At 41.3% G+C, this 22,938-nt stretch overlaps 1 protein-coding gene across 5 annotated transcripts in view; it reads left to right on the top strand.

The window, feature by feature from the left end:
- Window positions 1-22,938, top strand: part of mcama (melanoma cell adhesion molecule a) — a 75,381-nt gene that overhangs the window by 34,444 nt on the left and 17,999 nt on the right. For all 5 annotated transcript variants that reach the window (XM_061813071.1, XM_061813070.1, XM_061813069.1 and 2 more), the window contains exons 2-9: window positions 11,504-11,637; window positions 12,719-12,947; window positions 13,043-13,113; window positions 13,206-13,293; window positions 18,456-18,635; window positions 19,392-19,519; window positions 22,354-22,498; window positions 22,736-22,851. In XM_061813071.1, the coding sequence (XP_061669055.1) occupies window positions 11,504-11,637; window positions 12,719-12,947; window positions 13,043-13,113; window positions 13,206-13,293; window positions 18,456-18,635; window positions 19,392-19,519; window positions 22,354-22,498; window positions 22,736-22,851 (1,091 nt within the window). The remainder of the gene's footprint in view (window positions 1-11,503; window positions 11,638-12,718; window positions 12,948-13,042; window positions 13,114-13,205; window positions 13,294-18,455; window positions 18,636-19,391; window positions 19,520-22,353; window positions 22,499-22,735; window positions 22,852-22,938) is intronic.

Genomic DNA, 22,938 nt, shown 5'->3' with positions numbered 1-22,938 from the left:
CTGGACCGGCAGGACCATGACAATTATAATCCCAAAACAGTTGTTTTGTTAAAAAATTTCAGGAGGTATATTACAAAAGCACATTAAAAATGGGTGTTATTAGACTGATTTATCACAAGGAACATGTTGAATTATAAAACTGGAATAAAGTGTTTGCATTGAATCCATACTGTATGTGGATTCTAATGACTTTGTATAACAGACAAAATATATTTGAAAATATGAAGAGGAAGTACGTTTGGAAGGTAGTAGTAGCTGATTCTTATAAAACCAGTTTTTATGTATTGTTGAGATCCGTATGTTTAACAGTATGTTCAATGAAATAGTGATTGTAAATTTTTGTACACCAAAGACTGCTTCAAAAAATCCTTAGGTGTCCAAGTAGCATAATAATGACCAAGATTAAAAAGCGAGGTCAGTCCTGAGACTGTTAAAATTTCCCAAAAAAATTTCATTGGACAGTGACGATATGCAAAATCCATCATCAGAGCCATCCACACCTGCAGGGGGTCCCCCTGAACATCAATCACTAATGTGCATGGTTGTGACCCAGAGCTATTCAGTGCTGTGCCGCATGAAAGATAATTACATAAATATCTTCCTTTGAGGAGATTTTTCGCAGGCCCTTATCTCTCATATGTCAAAGAATAAAGAAGGGTGGACTCGCTCACGGCTAACTGACGGTCCCCGCGCAGACGGAACGTTGGGAGATCTGTGCTACATTGGGCCTCATAAAGCTCGGCCCTCCTCAACGACAAGGACCTCTCGTATCTCTGCTTTACGTGTGTGTGTGTGTGTGCGCGCGCGTGTGTGTGTGTGTGTGTGTGTGTGTGTGTGTTTGTCTGCTCTCTTTGATGTCAGACAGTGCACTTTTGTCCACCAGGTGTTCAATACCACACCGGGCTTTTGCATAAAGAACTTCTCCTGCCTGGCACCCGCACTTACACGCTAGCGCTTTGCACCCTATAAGGAGCCTCTCTTGATGAATTCACACAATGAAACTCTCACTTTTACACACGAGTAGCTTCAAAAAGAGGATTTTCCATGCCGAAGATGTAAATAAGTAGCTGCTAAAGCTAGAATGTGCTGTATGTTTGTACATGAATCAAAGCAAGTCTTGGTTAAAGCACGGTATTACATCATATGAACCTCTTGAGCTGCGTGGTGGCAATAATAAACACGAAGTAGAATAATTTTTCCAGCAATTAATTGTCATTTTCAATTGTTTTCAGCAGTGGGACTTGAACCCTAGACCTCAAATGAGCTCCTGCAACCTACTGTAGATTTAATGTGAATTCCAAACACCAATTTCAATAAAGTTGGCATGCAATTCTCAAAAAACAGTTGGTTGTAAATCCATGAATGAATGATTAATTCATGACAGTGCTCTGTTTGAAATAGTCATCAAAGAACCATGTCATGTCTGCTGTCTGTCCTTTTCAACCTTTATTCAATTAAATACTCTTCAAATATGGTATTTAATGTACAAACTGATCAACCTTCTTTTTTCCCAAACATTCTCTGATTTTGTTTTGAAATCTGCAACATGTTCCAAAAAGATGGGATTGAGGCATGTTGGCCACTGTGTTGTAGAAAAGCTTCATCCAAAAAAGATGAACTGATAATATTGGGAAAAAAATATGTTTTATTACAAACAAATCAGAATTTGATTAGAATTCTGTACCAGATTGAGTTCAACCTGAGAAGTTCACTGCATTGTACTTGGTTGTTTATTTTTTACATCCTCTATAACTTTTTTAGGTTTTTAATTTATTTTCACTTTAACTCATTAATTTTGCAGTTATTGTTATTTTTGTGTTCTCTGTAGTGTTTCCTCCCTGTGTCTGCCCTTGCACTCCGAATAGGCCAGTTTTTCCTCTTGCCTGAAAGACAAACTGAAGGTTTTAACTGACATTTGCAAAAGAAGATGCTAAACTTAGAATGTGACAGAGATGTGACGCGATACTCTACGGGTACGAGCGTTTGGAAAGCCGTCATTATGGGAAATGTTTATTATCTCACTTGTGTCCTGGCTCATTTTATGGCTCGCCAGCCACGTGAAGGATTAGAATGAGGTTGTGTCTGAGGTGATTTGGGGCTCTTATCAGTTGCAGGGGTGCAGATCAACCACAGGCCTAAGATGACAGCCTTAATCAAAGCAGGAAGCCAATAATCGTGACCACTCGTTTAGCATCTGTGCCACTGTGTGCATATGGGCTTTCTTCTTAATAGTGTCCTCACTAAAATCCTTTTTTTTTTGTCTCATTTGTTTTTCAGCCTTATTGTGCATTGTACAGAGAAAGAAAAGCAGTTGATCACGTTCTTGTATTCATGTGTTGGACTCTTTTATGTGAATTAGCAGGATTAAGCAAAACATACATAACCAATTTGTTGTTAACTTTGTATTTCATGGGGGGGTACTATGCGAAATAAGAACCTGTTTGGTGCAGATCATATAATTTATTTTCAATTCACATTGTTATTATCTGTTAACAATGTGGCCAAGTGAGGCAATCATTAACCAGCTTTGGTGGAAAAACCTGTTTGTGTTTGTGTTTGGCATTTAGCCTCAACTTTGTACCCCCATCTAAAGGACTGGAGTGACATAATAGGTAGCACCTTTTCAGGACCCTTCTGCCTTGGTTTAGGTGTGCAGCATACTTACATTTTACACTAACTTCAACAGTCAGCCCTTCCTAGATGGTATTCAGGCCCATTTCCATGTTCTATGTCTAATTTTTTATTGCAAGTCAAAAGCTCACTGAACCGATAGGTTCGGTCTCTTGTAAGTCAAGGTACCACTAGAAGATAATGGCAACATGAAACGTAAATAAAAGTTTCTTGAAACATTTTAAAGCTCCTTGTATATGTATCGGTTATTGTTTCATAAATGCTGTGGAACATATTCAATCACACAAGGACGCAAAAAGTATCCTTCTTGCAAGATCGTTTGTGCTCAATGAACTCAATGAGTCCCCAAAGTTGGACTTTTAACCTCTGGTTTCCTAAAATATCTGCTGTGAAAGGCTATTTTGTGCGTTGGTGGCATGGGTTATCTTGTGCATTAATAAGCAGTCACAGTACAGGCCCGAGCCTGTCAGCACATTCAATTATTCTTCAGTTGTTTTTTATGACTCAGCCAAGACTCAGACAAGTCACTATAAAGTATGCACACACACGCATAGGCAGGCGGGATTTTTGCTTGTCAGGGTCCACAGCTCATGCGTCATGTGTATTTGTGTTTTAGTATGTGCCACATAAAGGCACAATAGGAATAGATAAGAACCAGACCCAGGTTCTGGAAGCCAAATCCTCAGCAACCCCCCAGTTCTAATCCGATTAGCTGTAAAGTTGTAGCGGCGCGGCCCCAAAGAACAGCATTTTTTACTTCTGACTTACAGCCCTACAGCCTGCATAATCTGCTCCTCAAAGATGTGTTGTCATTTTTTGTTTGATGAAACAACAACTTCAGCACACTATGAACTCTTGTTCACCGCTTGGACTACAGTTTGCGCGATTGTGTGTCTGTTTATGTGTGTTTGAGGGACAGAGGAGGGATCCAGTCGACCCAGGTGGGGGAACAATACCTCACCCGTCGTTTTGGAGAAATGGCTGGCTGAACACTGGCTGGACTGAGGAAGGCAGGGGAAGGGTTGGAGGCAGAAAAATGGGAGTTGTGACACAGATTGGCGCAGAGTAAGGGATGGAGAAAGGCTGCTGATGGGGGTGCAGTCATTTGAATGGGGGCAACTGTGTGGCGACAGGTGTCTTTAAGGGCTCCTGTCATGAAATGGATGATTTTTAGTATGTTATTAATGAAAAAATGTCAGCCAATATGGGCCCATGCGTTTTTTTCACCACAAAACATGATTTTGACGTATATAAGTTTTTGTAACTCCCGCCATGAAAATCCTCTCGAGGGATTTCTTTTCGAGAAGAAGCAGGAAGTGACGTAAAGGACAGCGGCGCCCCCAATTGGACTCGTTTGTTTCCATTACTTTTACCTTCGGGAAGGTAGCTCGTTGTTCCTTCGTGTTAGCCAAAATGCCGGCTCATTGCATTGCTGGACATTGCTTGAACACTCGTGAGAATGGATTTAGGCTTCATAAGTTTGCAAGAGACCCGGTTCGTTGTGAAAAAATGGATTGCACGGGTGCAGAGGACGAGAGCTTCGTGGGTTCCAAATAACAGGTAGGCAGTAATGCGCCCTGGCTCGACAGTGTTCAACAATACTGCGCTGACTTTGAACATCCCCCTAAAAGCAGCACGGCTCGGCTCCATTATATGCCACCACGGCGCCGAAAATCAGGCACACCGGCTAAGGCTCCACATTCGGCGGTCACGGCTTCTGCGAAGGCTGCGCGTTGGGCTTTGCGGACGGGGGCTCTGAAGAACCCAGCCAAGAATGCCTCACTCAGCCGCGTCCACGTGTAAAGCCCTGTACAGTACTGCGGCGTCTGTGAACACCCCCCTAAAGCAGGACGGCTCGGCTCTGTCATAAGTCACAACGGCCGGCTCAGCCGCGATGGCTCATCTCCGCCGCGGAAGTGGATCAGAAGGGGATGCGGTTTGGCCGTGATCGCATCTTCTTCTTCTCCTGCATCTTCCTCTCTAACCCCAACTGCCCTCATGTCTTCCCTCACCATATCCATAAACCTTCTCTTTGGTCTTCCTCTCGCTCTTTTGCCTGGGAGCTCCATCCTCAGCATCCTTCTACCAATATACTCACTCTCTCGCCTCTGAACATGTCCAAACCATCGAAGTCTGCTCTCTCGAATCTTGTCTCCGAAACATCTAGCTTTGGCTGTCCCTCTAATGAGCTCATTTCTAATCCTATCCAACCTGGTCACTCCGAGCGAGAACCTCAACATCTTCATTTCTGCTACCTCCAGTTCAGCTTCCTGTTGTTTCTTCAGTGCCACCGTCTCTAATCCGTACATCATGGCCGGCCTCACCACTGTTTTGTAAACTTTGCCCTTCATCCTAGCAGACACTCTTCTGTCACATAACACACCAGACACCTTTCGCCAGCTGTTCCAACCTGCTTGGACCCGTTTCTTCACTTCCTTACCACACTCTCCATTGCTCTGTATTGTTGACCCCAAGTATTTGAAGTCGTCCACCCTCGCAATCTCTTCTCCCTGTAGCCTCACTCTTCCCCCTCCACTTTTCTCATTCACGCACATATATTCTGTTTTACTTCGGCTAATCTTCATTCCTCTCCTTTCCAGTCCATGTCTCCATCTTTCTAATTGTTCCTCTGCATGCTCCCTGCTTTCACTGCATATCACAATATCATCTGCGAACATCATGGTCCAAGGGGATTCCAGTCTAACCTCATCTGTCAGCCTATCCATTACCACTGCAAACAGGAAGGGGCTCAGAGCTGATCCCTGATGCAGTCCCACCTCCACCTTAAATTCCTCTGTCACGCCTAAGGCACACCTCACCATTGTTCTGCTGCCATCATACATGTCCTGTACTATTTTAACATACTTCTCTGCCACACCAGACTTACGCATGCAGTACCACAGTTCCTCTCTTGGTACTCTGTCATAGGCTTTCTCTAGATCCACAAAGACACAATGTAGCTCCTTCTGACCTTCTCTGTACTTTTCCACGAGCATCCTCAAGGCAAATAATGCATCTGTGGTACTCTTTCTAGGCATGAAACCATACTGTTGCTCGCAGATACTTACTTCTGTCCTGAGTCTAGCCTCCACTACTCTTTCCCATAACTTCATTGTGTGGCTCATCAACTTTATTCCTCTATAGTTCCCACAGCTCTGAACATCCCCTTTGTTCTTAAAAATGGGAACTAGAACACTTTTCCTCCATTCTTCAGGCATCTTTTCGCCCGCTAGTATTCTGTTGAATAAGTTGGTCAAAAACTCCACAGCCATCTCTCCAAATTGCTTCCATACCTCTACCGGTATGTCATCAGGACCAACTGCCTTTCCATTTTTCATCCTTTGTAGTGCCTTTCTGACTTCCCCCTTAGTAATCATTTCCACTTCCTGGTCCTTCACTCTTGCCTCTTCAACTCTTCCTTCTCTCTCATTTTCTTCATTCATCAACTTCTCAAAGTATTCTTTCCATCTATTTAGCACACTACCGGCACCAGTCAACACATTTCCATCTCTATCCTTAATCACCCTAACCTTCTGCACATCCTTCCCATCTCTATCCCTCTGTCTGGCCAACCTGTAGAGATCCTTTTCTCCTTCTTTCGTGTCCAACCTGGTGTTCATGTCTTCATATGCCTCTTGTTTAGCCTTTGCCACCTCTACCTTTGCCCTACGTCGCATCTCGATGTACTCCTTTCGCCTCTCCTCAGTCCTCTCAGTATCCCACTTCTTCTTCGCTAATCTCTTTCCTTGTATGACTCCCTGTATTTTGGGGTTCCACCACCAAGTCTCCTTCTCCCCTTTCCTACCAAATGACACACCAAGTACTCTCCTGCCTGTCTCTCTGATCACCTTGGCTGTCGTCGCCCAGTCTTCCGGGAGCTTCGGTTGTCCATCGAGAGCCTGTCTCACCTCTTTCCGGAAGGCCGCACAACATTCTTCCTTTCTCAGCTTCCACCACATGGTTCTCTGCTCTACCTTTGTCTTCTTAATCTTCCTACCCACCACCAGAATCATCCTACATACTACCATCGAGCTACACTCTCCCCTACCACTACTTTACAGTCAGTAACCTCCTTCAGATTACATCGTCTGCACAAAATATAATCTACCTGCATGGTTCTACCTCCGCTCTTGTAGGTCACTTATGTTCCTCCCTCCCCTAACCCTAACCCTACATTTCCACCTGCTCTCTTGGATGCACAGATTATCAACCTTTCTCCTAATCATCATGTCAACCAACTCCTGAGCTTTTCCTGTCATAGTCCCAACATTCAAAGTCCCTACACTCAGTTGTAGGCTCTGTGCATTCCTCTTTTTCTTCTGACGCTGGATCCGGTTTCCTCCTCTTCTTTGTCTTCGCATATCATCTGAATATGGCTCGAAAAAATAGTGTAATATTGCCCCGAGGGCTCGAAACAATAGTGTAATATTTCCCCGGTAACTTCACTCGGTTGTGTGGTGTTCTCATTTTTGAAAAGAGCTTCCGTGTCAGAAGGGGCGCATTTGTCTCCTGTAGTTAGGGTGCATCGCGTGTTTTCATTGGCGAATGTCCGGGTGACGTCACGGGCGAAGGATGCAGCCGATATGGCGACCACTTGGATATCGTAGAATGACACTTCTGCAACTTTGCGCATAGATGCTCACATTTATTTTTTGTATAGACATTGAAGTGAATAATGTTATATGTATTTTTCATTACAATATCTATTTTAGAATGTTTATAGAGATAACACTTGGGATTTAAAGTTCTTTTCATACTTTGTCAGGTTTAGCAGAGGCTGAAAACACGGACGAGGACACCAAGATCCAGCTGTTGTTAGTTGTCATCTTATGTTGTCTGCATAATATTCACAATCAGTGCTCGTGTACCTTTTCAGAAATGAGACTTCATTTTAGTCCCACACAATGGAAAAAAAAACAAATACTACCCAGAATATGATATATCAAAATATCCAATAACAAGGAGCACATATTATATGATGCTGCTCTCCGCTGTTCATAATAGGGAATTTTAGCACGCTATGTTGTGCTGCTCCAGCTACCTACGAGTCACATCTTGCTAGCTAACATAGCTAATACAATTACGAGCCGCGGAGATGAAAGTTTGCTTCGCATCCAGTGTCAATACAGCAAAAGTCACTTATCATTGCCCTAATAGCAGCGAATAAGTTACACTTGTGAGCATTAAAGGAGGGTTAGGATTCATTAACACGAGAAAGACAGAATCATCATGATAATTGTTAAGCTATTGTTAAAGTGTATGGAAGGTCTAATTTCTAACGCAAATTTTCTTATCCAGATGAAAATATGTTCAACTGTACCATAAAATGCATAACCTTTTTAATATTTTTTACCAAAAAATATGTTCATGAATTAAACTCCGGAAACTTTGTCCTTGTTTCCCTCACCTGAAAAACGAATCATTTTGGGGGCCGAGCTACACCACTACACTACACTACGTCACTACAGGTGGGCCTGCTATTGTGCGACTGGATTAGTCTGGAGCCTTTCGTATTTACGCCCAAGAAAAACCCATTCGTTACGAGAATTCCCCCATCAGCAGTCTGTCATATGCAGTGAACATTCCCCCCACCATCCACGGCTGCAGGCCCGGAGCTCAACATTATTTGCAACCACAAGTTCAAATCTGTATGGAAGTATTCCTTTGTCTTCCCGTTCAACTGATACTGCTATTTCTTCATCAGATGAGGATTAACCCGAGAAATCAGCACTGGGCACAATGTAATCGAGCCTTTGGTGCGGCACCTTACACGTCACATTCGCGCATGTAAGTCATGTGACTTGCGAAAATGGCAGCGCCCTTGAAAATTCGTAATTTTCGATAAAAATCTTCTCAAAACACTATTAAATGAGAGAGGATTTAACATCACATTGTCAAAAAAGACTACATATTACATGACCTATTGGCTACATTGTTCATGGCAAGCACCGGAATTCCCCTTTAATTCCTTTATAAAGCTCATATTCTTCACCATCTTCTTGGGACCCTTCAGATTCCTGTTCAACGCTTGAATTACTGGGAAATCCATCGTCATTCTCGTATTGTAGTCAAAGGGCGCCGCGATGTTCTCGCTGGCTCACTGGCTATGACATCACGCCCCTTGTCGGGTATTTCCGCTCTGTTACCGTCTTTTTTCGGCGAATGCAGCAATGTGCTATCATTTTTTGCTGATAATCAAAAAATAAAAATATTTCCTTCTTAACGGATTTCAGATTCTAATTCTGCATAACAACTGTATAATATAAGTAAAAAGCTGCATTAGGACCTTCCATACACTTTAACCAAGTGATATGGTACACTTGTCACATAGGTCTCACTGCGTTTCATGGACGGTAAACAACTTTGAACAGCAAACTAGGAGGTCTGTTAATAAATGTCTGGAAAGAAAATGTTACACAGTCGCGACACAGTCAGACACAACCTTAGAATGATTTAAAATTAGTACGACACCTGAGAACAGGGTCCCATTATGTTGAAAGTACAGTTTAGATCATCTTTATTGGTCCCACAAGGGAGAAACTTGCATAATTTCAGCATCAATAGTGGATACTAGTAACAAAAAAATAGCATGCAACAGAAGACATTATTGGAGATGTACATTTAAGCCATAATTTACTCATGATTATGATTACAGTGGGAGCCACTGATGATGTTGTGCGCTGATGATGTAGTGTAGTGTCGCGGGCCACATTGTAGTTCCTGTTTCCCTCAGAGGGCTGTTATGACTGTGAAACCATAAAAATCTTTCATCACCTCATCATATTTTTATGTGAAATTTTGGTACAGATTTTAGCAAGAATCATGGACATTACCACATGATTTGTCTTCGCCGGCCACATAAAATTATGTGGCAGACCCGATCTGACCCCTGGGCCTTGAGTTTGACACCGGTGTTGTAGTGGTACACACACCTGACTTTTGTGCGGGCAGTGTGGGATAGATTCCCAGTGATAGTATTGATATCTCCCCTCCAACTGACTGGCAACTAGTTCAGGGTGTAGTCCACCTTTCGGCCAAAGCTCGCTGAGTTAGGTTCCGACTCTCCCATGACCCTTGTGAGGATAAGTGGCTTTGATAATGGATGGATGGATTATAGTGGTGCTTCTACTTATGAGTGGGTCTAGTAACGAAAAATTCAGGTTAAGAAACACCTCCTCGGAAAAATATTGTCTCTCTGAAGGAAAATTCCACCGACCGTAAATATTCTGTATCTTGGTCTGAAAGTGGCGTGATCGAGCTGCTCTCCCATTGGCTATCGCCGTAGCATCTTTGTGTTTTGGTATGGTATCCCATTGGCTTGAAGGTTCGTCAATCTTGACCCATGATCCTTTTCGTTTCTCTTCGACACACGAGTGTCACTGAATTACACAATGTCACATGCTAGCGTACATTGATGAAGTACAACAAGTTTTTGTTTTGTGTTTTTTGCAAGTTTATTCATCTGTTCACCATGGGACCCAAGAAACTTTAGTGGTATTAAGTTGTGTGCATGCTTACATTTGTACACCTGTTTTCTCTCAGCTTTCAAAGGTTTGCCTCATCCTCCGTTCCCCACGATGCCTTTTGCTTGTCACTCACCCTTTCTTTGCATAGTCGCCCACACCAAAGGTAAATGAGCATATTTTTTTTTTGCTCTTTACATTATGTACTTTGAATGCTTAGTTTTCTTGGTGGGCAGTGGGGCGGGGGGGTCAGAACGGATTGAGCAATTTACATATATATATATATATAATATATATATATATATATAATATATATATATATGTGTATATGTATATATATGTAAATGCACATTACAAAATGACTTCCGGAATGAATTAATTTCACGAGTAGAGATACCACTGTATAGTCAAATAATATCTTGTGCACTTGAACAGTATGCACAATTATTTCATCATATTATGTAAGACTGTGACCACGGTAATATTCTTGACATCATTTTAACAGTGTGGAACTTCAGACAAACTATTCTGGAATTTCTATAGGTTGTCAGTTCTGCATTCATCACCAAAAATGCAATTTTATGTACACGGCAGAATAATTTATTTCAGAGTTACAGTGTTTGGCCTTAGTTTCTTCATTTTAGGTTAGGTTGAATGTGGCGTCACCTTTTTTTCACTTTTCGTAGCAGAGCTTCATCCCTATCCAGAGCAAAATACCATACTATAATATTGGAAATTGTGCATTTATTGCCATAGATCATGCATGGTGAACGTTGTGAGTGAGAACCCACCAGTCCTCTCTGTGCTCCCAAATATCACACATGCAAATATAGAATATATTTATTTATTTATTTATTTATTTATTTATTCATAAATATAAAATATGTATTAAAAGAATCCCAAAATACAGTGCCTTTGAGGGAAATGATCACTGGAAATTAATCAAAGAGTTAGATCTGACAGTGTAAGAGGAGCAGAAGAGTATCCTTTTCTATCCCACATAACTCCTGCAAGCCAGATTCAACAAAATATCGGGCCAAAATGTTTTCTTTTTCATTGTGTTGTATAAGAGCAGCCAAGTCCAACATGGCTGGAGAACAACTTGGCTCGGGGATTCAACAGTCCGGTGTCAGCCTGACGACTTGCCTTTTTCGCCAAATTCCATCCGATGATGTCCGGGAAACTGCTTTTGTGGCCAAGAAGCGTCAGTCAGCCAGGCGGAAGGAACCGAGATGAAAAAGTACACCATGTGGACAAGAAGCCGTTTCTTTGTTCCTCATCTGTTCATGTCCCATCCCACTCCCCCACCCCTGAAAAAAAATCGGTGCTTTGTGTTGCTTTAGGCTTAGCATACAAATTAGGAATTTAACAACTGAATATAAATCAACATAAATTTTCATGTGTTTCAGTGTGGTCCGATGTGGAGGTGACTACGCAAGACCACTTTGAAGTGTACCTGGGCGACTCTGCTGAGATGGTGTGCCACTATAACTTCACTGAAATCGACGGTGAACCCGAATTTCTCATGTTCCAGTGGTTTGTGGTGAGTGGTGCCAGAAAAGCCAACCCCTTGCCTTTGTGGGACAGTCCAACTGTGCAAGACGTATTACACCCATCACTTCAGTCTCCCTCAGATTGTGAACTGAATGTAATGAGTTGATTCTTGGAAAAAGCTACACCTTACAGGACACTTTTACATAATCCTACTGACAGAAAAAAAATATTCCTACTGAATGGCTTTTTTGTGGAATGATTTGAAAAATCTAGTCATGATAGAAATAAAAAATATGGTAAATTGACAAACATGGAAGCAAGTATTGCGGTTGCTTGATGCTTGAAAATAAAGATAGGTCAACATTGGTCCTCCAGACCAGGCTGCACAGTGAAAGCCCTCTGTGAAATTGTCTTTGTTTTATGTTTAGTTTTTCACAAAACTTTTGTGAGGGCCAAGAACAACTTGAAGTAGGTGGTTACCCTCTATTTTTGACTGTTCACGGTCTGACAAATGTCTGTTGGTTGTGAAGTATGCTGCCACCATCTAAAATGTAATTCAAACATTTTCCATTCCAATTCAAGAAAAAAATTTGACAAATGAAGACTTGTATCTTGAAAAACCGATTGTTCAGTTCATACGTAAGCCGAGGTGCCACAGTCTTGGAACCAAAATGTTGGAGTCTTGCCACTTGGAATTTGAGTTTGCTTACTTTAACATAAATTCCAGTGTATGTAACACACTTCTTGAGACCGATTCTTCTTTTGGAACGATCAAAACAAAAATAAAAAACAGAATTAATATGGTCTGAAGTCTGTAACGTTTGAGGCTACATAGATTTGAATTGGTCGCACTAAACACACATGCTAACCTTAGCCTTAGTGCTGGACACTGCAGCAGTATGCTCCACGGTTTCCACTTTGCTGCAGTGCTCCTTTTTCATGCTGCCCCCAGTCTCCTCTTGGACAAAATACGTCACCTTGTGTCACCAAGTTAAAAGAGAAGAGCCTTATTTTCCCTCCATGGTGATTCAGTGTTCCCTGATTTTTGTTAGCATGTCTCCTTCTGACTGATGTTAATTCGGTGCAATTCTGATTATTCACAGTGATTTATATGTACTCTATGCCTGCAGAAAGAAAAAAACAGCGGGTCACGGATTCGCATCTACTACGCTGCTGACAACATTGTTATCGTGGACCCAGGGACCGAGTACACTGGTCGCATCCAGGTGACTTTTGATCAGCACAAAATTCAGCTTACCATCCTGGAGGTGGAGCTGTCCGACAACCGGGAGTTCATCTGCCAGGTGAACGGTCTGTCGGACGGCACCATGGAGCGCAGGCCTCACCTACGGGTGTTTGGTGAGGAAGCAAAGTGACAAGCTACTGTTAAACATAATGTTTAGAACATATATTTGTTGAGAGGTCATTGAATTGACTAAATGGATTTGTTCCAGCTCCCCCAGAGGCTCCAGTCATCACAGGTGTCCAAACGGGAATATCCGTGACTAACGAGATGCCCTCTAAGGCGAGTCAGCTCAATAAGAACCCACTAAGTGAATATGGATAGCCACTTTAGTACTATATTTATAATGCTTGTCACTGTGACTTTGCCTTCAGGTGGCAACATGTGAGGCTCACAACGGTTTCCCCAAATTCAACATCACCTGGTACAGAAACAACATGCCTCTGGTGTCTTTAGCAGGACGTGAGTGATTAAGCCATTACTTTCCGTTACCTAACCAGGTAAGGCAATTAAGAATGTTGAAATGGCCCGGAGGTCGTGCAGTTTGGAATTTTCCACACATAATCTCTGAGTTTGAACTGCCATAGTAAAGGAGGCATTTAGTTTACGAAGGTTATGAACGTGGTTGCGGGGCAGCATAAAAATACATCTCATGGCATAAGACAGCTGGCTCATTTACAGCTGAAATGATTAATCAAATAATTTTAATGACTCATTTACATAAAAAAAGTCAGTGGATTGCCTCAAAACGTCACTGTAATACAGTGGTACCCCTACTGACGAACGTCTAGTAACGAAAAATTCAGGTTACGCCTCCTTGGAAAAATATTGTCTCTAGGTAAGAAGGGAAATTCAGGATACAAAAGGCAAAAATAGGTGCTGAATTCGCAGTCCCCAAATTCCACTGAACCTAAACATCTTCTATCTGTCGTGGTTTGAAAGTAGTGCGAGAGAGCTTGCTCTCCCATTGGCTATCACCGTAACATATTCCTGGCAACCCGCTGGCCAAAAGGGATGTCATCCTTACACATGATACTTTTTGTTTCCCTTGGAAATTTGAGTGTCTCAACGAATCCCACATTTGCGCACATTGGTAAAGTACAATTTTTTCGTGAGTTTTCCATTTGTGTATTTTCCAAGTTTATTCATCACCATCGGCCCCAAGAAACTTTTTTGGAATTAAGTTGTGCTCATTAGTACATTCGTTCGTATGTTTTCTCTCAGCTGTCAAAAGTTTGCCTCCTCCTCCTCTCCCCACGATGCCCTTTGCTTGTCACTCACCCTTTTCTACGCATAGTCACTCAACGCCAAAGGTAAATGAGCACAATTTTTTAGTATTCTTTACATTATGTACTTTGAATGCTTAGTTTTTGTGTGGTCGGGGGGCTTGGAAGAGATTAGGCTATTCACATATTAAAAAAAAAGCCCTTCTACTTACGAAGAATTCGCATTACAGAAGGACTTTCAGAATAAATTAATTTCGTTTGTAGAGGTACCACTGTTTCCATACCGACTAATGTTATTGCTGACTTTCACAACAATCTATCGTAATTTCTTGAAAATAGTGCACACATTTTTCCCAAAATATTTTCAAAAGTTTAGTAGAGTCCATTATATTTAGGTATGGATGAAAAATAAAAAAATATAATCACATTGTATACAGGTACATAGAGTGGTAAAAAAGGTATACATATACATTTCAGTATGATAGTCGATGTCTTAAGTTACACATTTATATTTATTACGCTAATCTGTGCCCCCAACCTGAACTCTCTGACCTCCTCGGTGAGCTTCCATTTCACCATCGTTCGCGTAGCATTTTTGTTGCTGCTGGACTACAGATCAAAAACGACTGCCTGTAAGTTTGTTTTAATTTAAACCAAGACAAAAAAAAATATGACTATAATGGCTAGCTGTGCAGCTGCTTTTAAAAGAAATATGTAATGACTCGTGCCGATGACGCCGCCAATCCGGAAGAAGCGCTGTAGTCTGAAACAACGATATCTCGCCTCAATGGCTTCAGGTGGCTATCAAAACAACGTGAGGTCAAACAATCTACTACGAGCGTCATGGGCACATGAAAAAAACACAAAAAACGGGAGAATGCACACAATTGAAATGGTCGCTTTTTTTAAAATGTGCCCATTGCCCTCGTTATCTACACAGTTTGAGCTTACGTTGTTTTGATCTACATTTTGCACAAATGTTTTATGCACAAATATTTAATGCAAAAAATGTTTACGTCAAACTGTGTTAAATATTTATTTAAACTGTAATATGTGTTACCAACAGTATTAATAAAATGTCATTGAGCATTTATTTTACCTGGTTGATAGATTCTGTTCTGACAATTACAGGGACCAGGCCAAGCGTGTCCTGGGCCTGTCCCAAGATTATTTTACGGGTACATCAGCACGTGCACAATGATTATTATTAATGAATGTTGTACAGACAGTTTTTTGAAAAACAAAACATAATTCACAATATTTTGAGCATATGGGTAGCAGCAAATTGGGGTGCGCATTTGTACAGTGGTAGAAGGGTTTTCCTGATTTTTTTTTTTTAGCTCAGCTTTGGGGGTGCGCATTATACTTTAGGACGCATTATACTCGAGAAAGTATGGTATGTGGCAGCGAGAGAATATCCAAATTTGTCCTCCATTCACACTTAAAAAAGAAGACAAAGTCTCACTAACATAACGCCTGAGAATGCCTACTACAGTGGTACCTCTACTTGCGAAAATAATCCATTCCGGAAGTCGTTTCGTAACTTTAATTTATTGTAAATAGAAACGCATTTTACATGTAAACAGCCTAATCCATTCCAAGCACCCCTCAACCCCCCACCGCTAAAAATAAGCATTCAAAGTGTACATAAGGTAAAGAATAATCACAATTATGTTCATTTAACTTGAGCAACGATGCGAAGAGAAGGCTGAGTGACAAGCAAAAGGCATCGTGGTGGACAGCGAGTACACAACTTAATTCCACTAAGATTAATAAATTCCAAAAACTACGAATTCAAAACTAACATAAACCTTAACTTTTTTCAACTTTCAGTGTTTTGTGAAGTACCAATCCAAGGATGTTTGCCTTGACGGCTTTTAATAATCCTGCGGAAATGTGCACGGCAAACGTCATCGAAGTGAGTGGTAGCCCGACTAGTTAACTTATTTTCCGGATTATTCTTTTGAATAGATTCGGAAATGTCATGGAATTTCGTCAACACTTCTTATATTCTGGCTGACGGAATAGTGGCTGCCTCCTCCTCTACGCCATCCTCACTAAACTGCTCTTGCATTGCTGAGTATTGCATCGCCTCCAGCCCCTTTAGCTCCTCTGGGATCCTTGTGATGCTCCTTAACCAACTCGTCGATGTCCTCCTCAGCCTTTCCCAGCGAAACAATTTCCTCAACTTCAGGTTCAACTTCCACTTCGATACTCTCAAAATCCCGTGGACCAACACCATTAGGCCACATGCACGCATGTCTTTTTCATATTTCTCGATGATTTCTTGTGTTGTTTTGATGGACAAAACAAGTTTTGTCTTCTTCCGCCTGGCACTGGCCATCAATTTCTTGTGGCCCATGGTGAAAAAAGGCGAATGAATTGGAAGCTGTACAGTACGAATGTGTGCTAGTGTATCACAATGGATTCAGAGACGAAGATACATAAAGTTCATCATCGGTAAACATTGACATCCCTCTTAGCCAATAGAGGGATGTAATGCCAGGAAGATGCTACGTGATAGCCAATGGAAGAGCAGCTTTATCGCACCACTTTCAAACCAAGATACAGTACAGGATGTTTGTGTTCGGTGGAATTCAGTGCCATTTTTTTCCTTTCATATCCTGAATTTCCTTCGGAACTAGAGAAAGTATTTTTCTGAGTAGGCTTTTCGTAACCTGAATTTTTCGTTGTTACAGACATTTGTAAGTAGAGGTATGACTCTATATGTTCACCAACACAATGTATTATTGTTCGCTAATTTAATAAAGCATAGCATTGCTAGTTAGAACATATTGTAATGCCAAAAGTGCTCAAGGATAGATGCAGCCAACAGTGCACATTCAGTACTTTTAGTGAATAAACGTTAACAAAATAAACATTTAAAAATCTTATATAGTATACGTATACAACTAAATGCCTAGGCACTCACACAAACTTACTGTTAGCTGGTTAATAGCCTACCCCTAACTCTACACTCTCATTTGCTGACACCCACATGATTTATCAGACCACGCCTCACCTTTCAATCCCAGACACATTCAAACCCTGAGAATTTTAATTGTGGATTATGAGAATGGCAACCCTATGAAGACAACAATTATACCTTTACACTGACATGCGTTTTGTTGATTAATAACAAAAAAACCCTTTTCATTAATTAAACAGGTGGATAGTCGGAAGGTTAATCGATTATAAAAATATTCGATAGCTGTAACCCAAATTTTTTCATGCAAAATATGTACTGTACCCACTGCCTTGTGGTCAGTAAACTATACAACGATTTTATCGGCCTGATTTAATTAGTCGATAATTGGCATTTTTTTGCTGATCACCCGATCGGTCATAAATCGCCAGTCATTGATCTGTTTCGAGATATTTACTCCACTTCTCCATCGTGCACAATATATCTGAATCCAAAAGCAAGTTAATTTTTTTATAGTAATATTTATGTATTTCTGCGATTGGCTAGCAATCAGTTCAGGGTGTACCCCGCCTCCTGCCCGTTGACAGCTGGAATAGGCTCCAGCACTTTGCAGTGAGGATAAGCGGGCAAAAAAAATGGATGGATTTTTATGTGTTTTTTGATTTTGTACTGTAAATATCTGCACCTCTGTACTGTAATATTTGTGTCTCTATAATATTTAAACTGGCTGATCCAGTCACTGTGATTTGTTGAACATGTATGCGCCCCCGCACCATCACACTTGAAAATCTGCACAGTTGAGCACAAAAAAATGATGCGTGTAAAATTCGTTACGAGTAGAAATACTGTACATAGATATTGAAAGACGTCGCTTATTTTGTGTAGTCTTGACCAATATTCCCTCTAAGCTGCGCCACTGTGCAATTGCGCACTTGTCGCACACTAACAGCATACATGAAAACCGATCCATCGCAGTGAACCACAGGCTGATGTCTTTTTTTTTTTTTTTAACACGGAAGCACACGGTCTCTAACAATGAGCTGCTGCTCAGCTTACTTCTATTTCCTAGTTTACCTGACACCGCCCCCTCTGTTCTTAAAGGGGTACACTCATAATTACAAAAAGAACACACAGCCACAACTTTATATATACGGCCATGACTGGTGGACCACACCCATAACATTATATCAGCGGGCATGACTGACCACACCCATACATTTTTCAAATGTGGGTGACTGCTGATTGGTGAACAGCCCCAAATATCCTGATCATGTAAAGCCTAGTGGTTAGTATGTTCGCCTCACAGTTCTAGGTTCTGTGTATCACCAGTCAACTTTACACCTGCACAGAATTGACGTTTTAAACCATGTCTGCACTAGTGGGCTCGATGTTACCATGCAATTCATCCTTAATACTTAACGTCCTTACAATTGACAGTAAGAAGTTAATGACTTTTGACTCTGTTCCTCCAGTTGTGAATGTGTGGACCAGCTACATGGTGGAATCCAGAGGCATGTACTCGGTGCAAAGCACCCTGGAGTACCAGGTAGTCAAGGAGGACAAAAACGCTAACTTCTCCTGCGAGGTCAGCTTTTTTGTGCCCGGCGCCATCAGGACCGTCGAGTCCAGCAGCGTCGGCATCACCATTCACTGTAAGACAATGGGCAGGGTGTGAAGGCATTGAAATCAATACACAGAGTGCTTGACTTTTTTCTTTTTGCTTGAATGCAAAAGAAAACAAGTACAGTAGGACCGTCCTTGGAGTTTTTAAAATAATTTTACAAAGCAACATCAGAATTCTTGAGACAATTTTGGTTCAGTTAGTCATCCATTTGTGCATGATAACTGATGACAGTGATTGTATTTAAAGGCAAAAAGTCACAGGTATTTGGAACTGAAAAATATGTATCGCTTTAAAAAGAAATTAACTTATTTAACTTTTGATTTAGGAAACACTAACACTTCTTTTTGTACATAAGCATAATAGTCAAAATGATGCTCCCCACCACTACAATGTCTTTTTATTTTTCTCTCCACTCGATTAATCCTGCAGGCCGCATTATATGCCCTTGAGGGCGAGTTTTAGCCCGCAGGCCGTACGGCTGTAGTGCATACAGCATAGCTTTTCCTTATTTGGCCCAAATTAGCATACCATTCTAAGGGCCATTCCACCAGTTTTACATTGTCAGGTTTTTGCCAAATTTTCTGTAGGACACATTTGGAAGAGCCACATCAGCTTTGTGTTGGTCCATTGTTTTTTGAACAGTGAGACAGTGGTGGTCGGAGCCAAACACTGTCAGTGTTGTCTGTTCATGGAAATTATCTTGTTTATGGAACTTTACAAGCATGCTGAGTCAGACTGCGGAACTTGACTGTGTGTACCTGCGTGTGTGTCTGTATGTGTGTAGACCCACCCACCATGGTGGAGCTGTGGAGGGAGTTGCCTCAGGGATTGGTCAAAGAAGGGGATATTGTCGCACTACGTTGCCAGGGCGATGGGAACCCCATGCCGACCTTCATCTTTTCAAGGAAGGAAGTAAGAATGGAAGCCGGTCTCCCTGATGAAAAAGCCCCCAGTGATGGAAAGGGATGACATGCAAGAGACACGCCTGGAATGTTTTTGACACAGAGAGATTGCAGAACCCTATGTAGACGGGAACGTGCAGAGGTCCGCGAAGGCCTCGTCTAATCTGACCCCACAAATCCCGTGTGCTCTTTAAGATGCTGACAGGGATCAGGGCTCGAGCTTGTTCCCATGTTAAACACAATACCACCGTGTTTGTGCTGCCAACTAGGTCATCGTGACATGTAGTGTGAAACTGTGAGAAACAGGAAGAACATTATTGAGTTCTTCACATTAAATACAGTGGAGCCTTAGAAACAGTTAGTCAAATTCCAACCCCTAGTTCATTGCAACATAGAATACACAGACGATAACTATTACTGAAAAATATTACATATACAGTAGTCTTTTGTTTTTCGCGGCTATTTGGTATGCTGGCGTTTTTTTTTTTTTGTTGTTTGTTTTGGTTTTTTGCTTCATTGGTCCATGCCATGTTGCTGGGGATGCCGCATTATACCTTATCAAAGTACAAAGTAACAAAGTTACATACTAATGTATGCTGTGTTTTTGTTTTTTTTTTTTTTTTCGTCATTGGTTCATGTCGTCTTGCTGGGGATGCCACATTAAACCTTATCAATGCGGCTTCCTGGATTTTACGGCCATGCTACCCTAAGAACGCCCAATCTTGTCCAATCTCGGAAGCTAAGCGGGGTTGGCCCTGTTTAGTACTTGATTGGAGACAACCTGGGAATTGAGGTCGTGCATGTGACATCACCATTTTCACGGCGGCATATTGCCTGTCAAACAGAGCTGCTCGAGATTGTGGGAGACATTGAACCGGAGGAGAATATTTACAATACCCGAGACTTGTTGTGCTGTTGGTTGTCACAACAGACGAGAGAGATATTCAAAGAGATCATTCTATAGCATACCAACTGAAAAGACCAGAAAAGATCGATGGATTTCAGCAATTAAACATGGTGGCTGGTGCTCAACCAAATACACACGCCTGTGTAGCGATCACTTTATTTCAGATAGAAATTATTCTTCATCTCGAATTACCAATTATTATATATAATGCCAAGTTCACTCATTTAAGAACAATGCGTATTTAAAAAAAGAAAATAAACCGTCGGTCGCAGAGAGGTTTACATGTGGCAGCAATACGCTTCCGTGGACGGAGGCGCCGTCTCCGTCTTTTTCTTTCCAATCATAGTTAATGAATGCGAGTTTGTGTAAAACCAGGGGTCATTTATTGAAATATTGGTATTTGTATGGAATACCATCTGAAAAGATTGATGGATTGATTGATTGACGCCTGTGTAGCGATCATTTCATTTCAGGTCGGAATTATTTTCTCAATCTCAAATTACCAAGAAGTATTTATAATACCAAGTTGACTCATTTGAGAACAATACGTATTTAAAAAAACAAAATAAACCATCTGTCACAGAGAGGTTTACGTGACAGCAATACGCTTTCTTGTACAGAGGAGCCAACTCTCTGTTCTCCTTTTTTTCCAATCATAATTAATGAATGTGGGTTTGTGTAAAACTAGGGGTCATTTATTTAAATATTGGTATTTGTATTGAAAAAATCTCAGTGGGTCCATCACTATGTGGGATTTATTTGTGATTGAGAACAGATCCAGCAAGTATTTGTGTGCGTCCAGACTTTTCTACCCTTTCAAAAACTTTCGTGTAAATCTCGATGACTTACTCATCAGATACAGTGAAGAAAGTAAGTATTTGAACACCCTGCAATATTGCAAGTTCTCCCACTTAAAAATCATGGAGGGATCTGAAATTTTCATCGTAGGTGCATGTCCACAGTGAGAGAGATAATATAAAAAGAAAAATCCAGAAATCACAATGTATGATTTTTTTTAACAATTTATTTGTGTGATAGAGCTGCAAATCTAAACGTTATGGCTGGTGCTGAACCAAATATCAAACCATAAACCACATAGACATAACACTTGAGAAAAATAATGTTAATATTTGGTACAGTAGCCTTTATTTTCAATGACAGAGGTCAAATGTTTCCTGTAGTTGTTCACCAGGTTTGCACATACTGTAGGAGAGATTTTGGCCCTCTCCCCCAAACAGATCGTTTCTAGATCAAACAGGTTTCTGGGCTGTCTCTGAGAAACACCGAGTTTCAGCTCCCTCCAAAGATTTTCCATTGGGTTTTGGTCTGGAGACTGGAATTTTAGAATACTTTGTAGATTAGAGCAAATGCCATCAGATAAAACAAGATTTATTTATATTTTAAAATACCTTGTGGCAGAATTTGACTTAATTCATGTTTTTTCAAAAGATTAAATGTAATATTTTTTTCACTTAAATTAACATCCAGGCAGCACGGTGGATCAGCTGGTAAAGCGTTGGCCTCACAGTTCTGAGGACCCAGGTTCGATTCCGGGATCTTCTCCCCGTGCCTGCGTGGGTTTTCTCCGGGCACTCCGGTTTCCTCCCACGTCCCAAAAACATGCAACATTAATTGGATACTCTAAATTGCCCCTAGATGTAATTGTGAGTGTGGATGTTTGTCTCGATGTGCCCTGCAACCAGTTCAGGGTGTACCCCACCTCCTGCCCGTTGACAGCTGGGATAGGCTCCAGCACTGCCGGCGACCCTCTTGAGGATGAGCGGCAAAGAAAACAGATGGATGGATTAACATCCATTTTTGAGGGTCTCATTTAGATAGAAGAGGCTAATAAATCCTCCTGGCACAGATTTAACCTGGCAAAATATGCTAAATCAATCACTTGGTTTCATTGAGACAGTTTAAAATCTTTGTTGCAGGAGCCCAATGTGGAGTTAGACAGCCGTGGCAACGTGTTAACGCTGCAGGCCGTGTCACGCAGAGACGGCGGCGACTATGTCTGTCGACCTCGGGACACCACCGTACCCAAAGAGGTCAAAGGAGAAATGCAACTTACTGTGCACTGTGAGGAAACAACACATGTACATACGTACACACACAGATTCACATACAGTTGTCTGAACCATATGACCACACAAACATAAATGACACTGAGAACTTATTAGAATTCATCACTCAAACCACATCCAGATATTGTACTTACCACATTATTAGGGTGAAGAATATCAGTGGAAACCATTACAACTGTCCTCACACTACTAACAGCATGTCCCTTTCTCTTGTTGGGTGTGCTGTGTTCAGACCTTGACCCTGCTGTGGTTGTACCCAAAGAATCTGAAGTCATGTTAAAAGGGGAAGATTTGACTGCGTCATGTAATGCTCTGTCCTCCGAGCAAACATCCGTCGTCTGGTACAAGGTTTGTAGGTCTACAGCATTAGACAAACATTTGTAATGTGTTTAGAATTTAAAAAAAAAAGCACTCTACAGTGTCATACTTGATAAA

This window comes from Syngnathoides biaculeatus, chromosome 23 (assembly GCF_019802595.1).
Source record: "Syngnathoides biaculeatus isolate LvHL_M chromosome 23, ASM1980259v1, whole genome shotgun sequence".
Taxonomy (NCBI): Eukaryota; Metazoa; Chordata; class Actinopteri; order Syngnathiformes; family Syngnathidae; genus Syngnathoides; species Syngnathoides biaculeatus.
The sequence above is the reverse complement of the archived record's forward strand: the minus strand, read 5'-3'. Positions and strand labels throughout refer to the sequence as shown.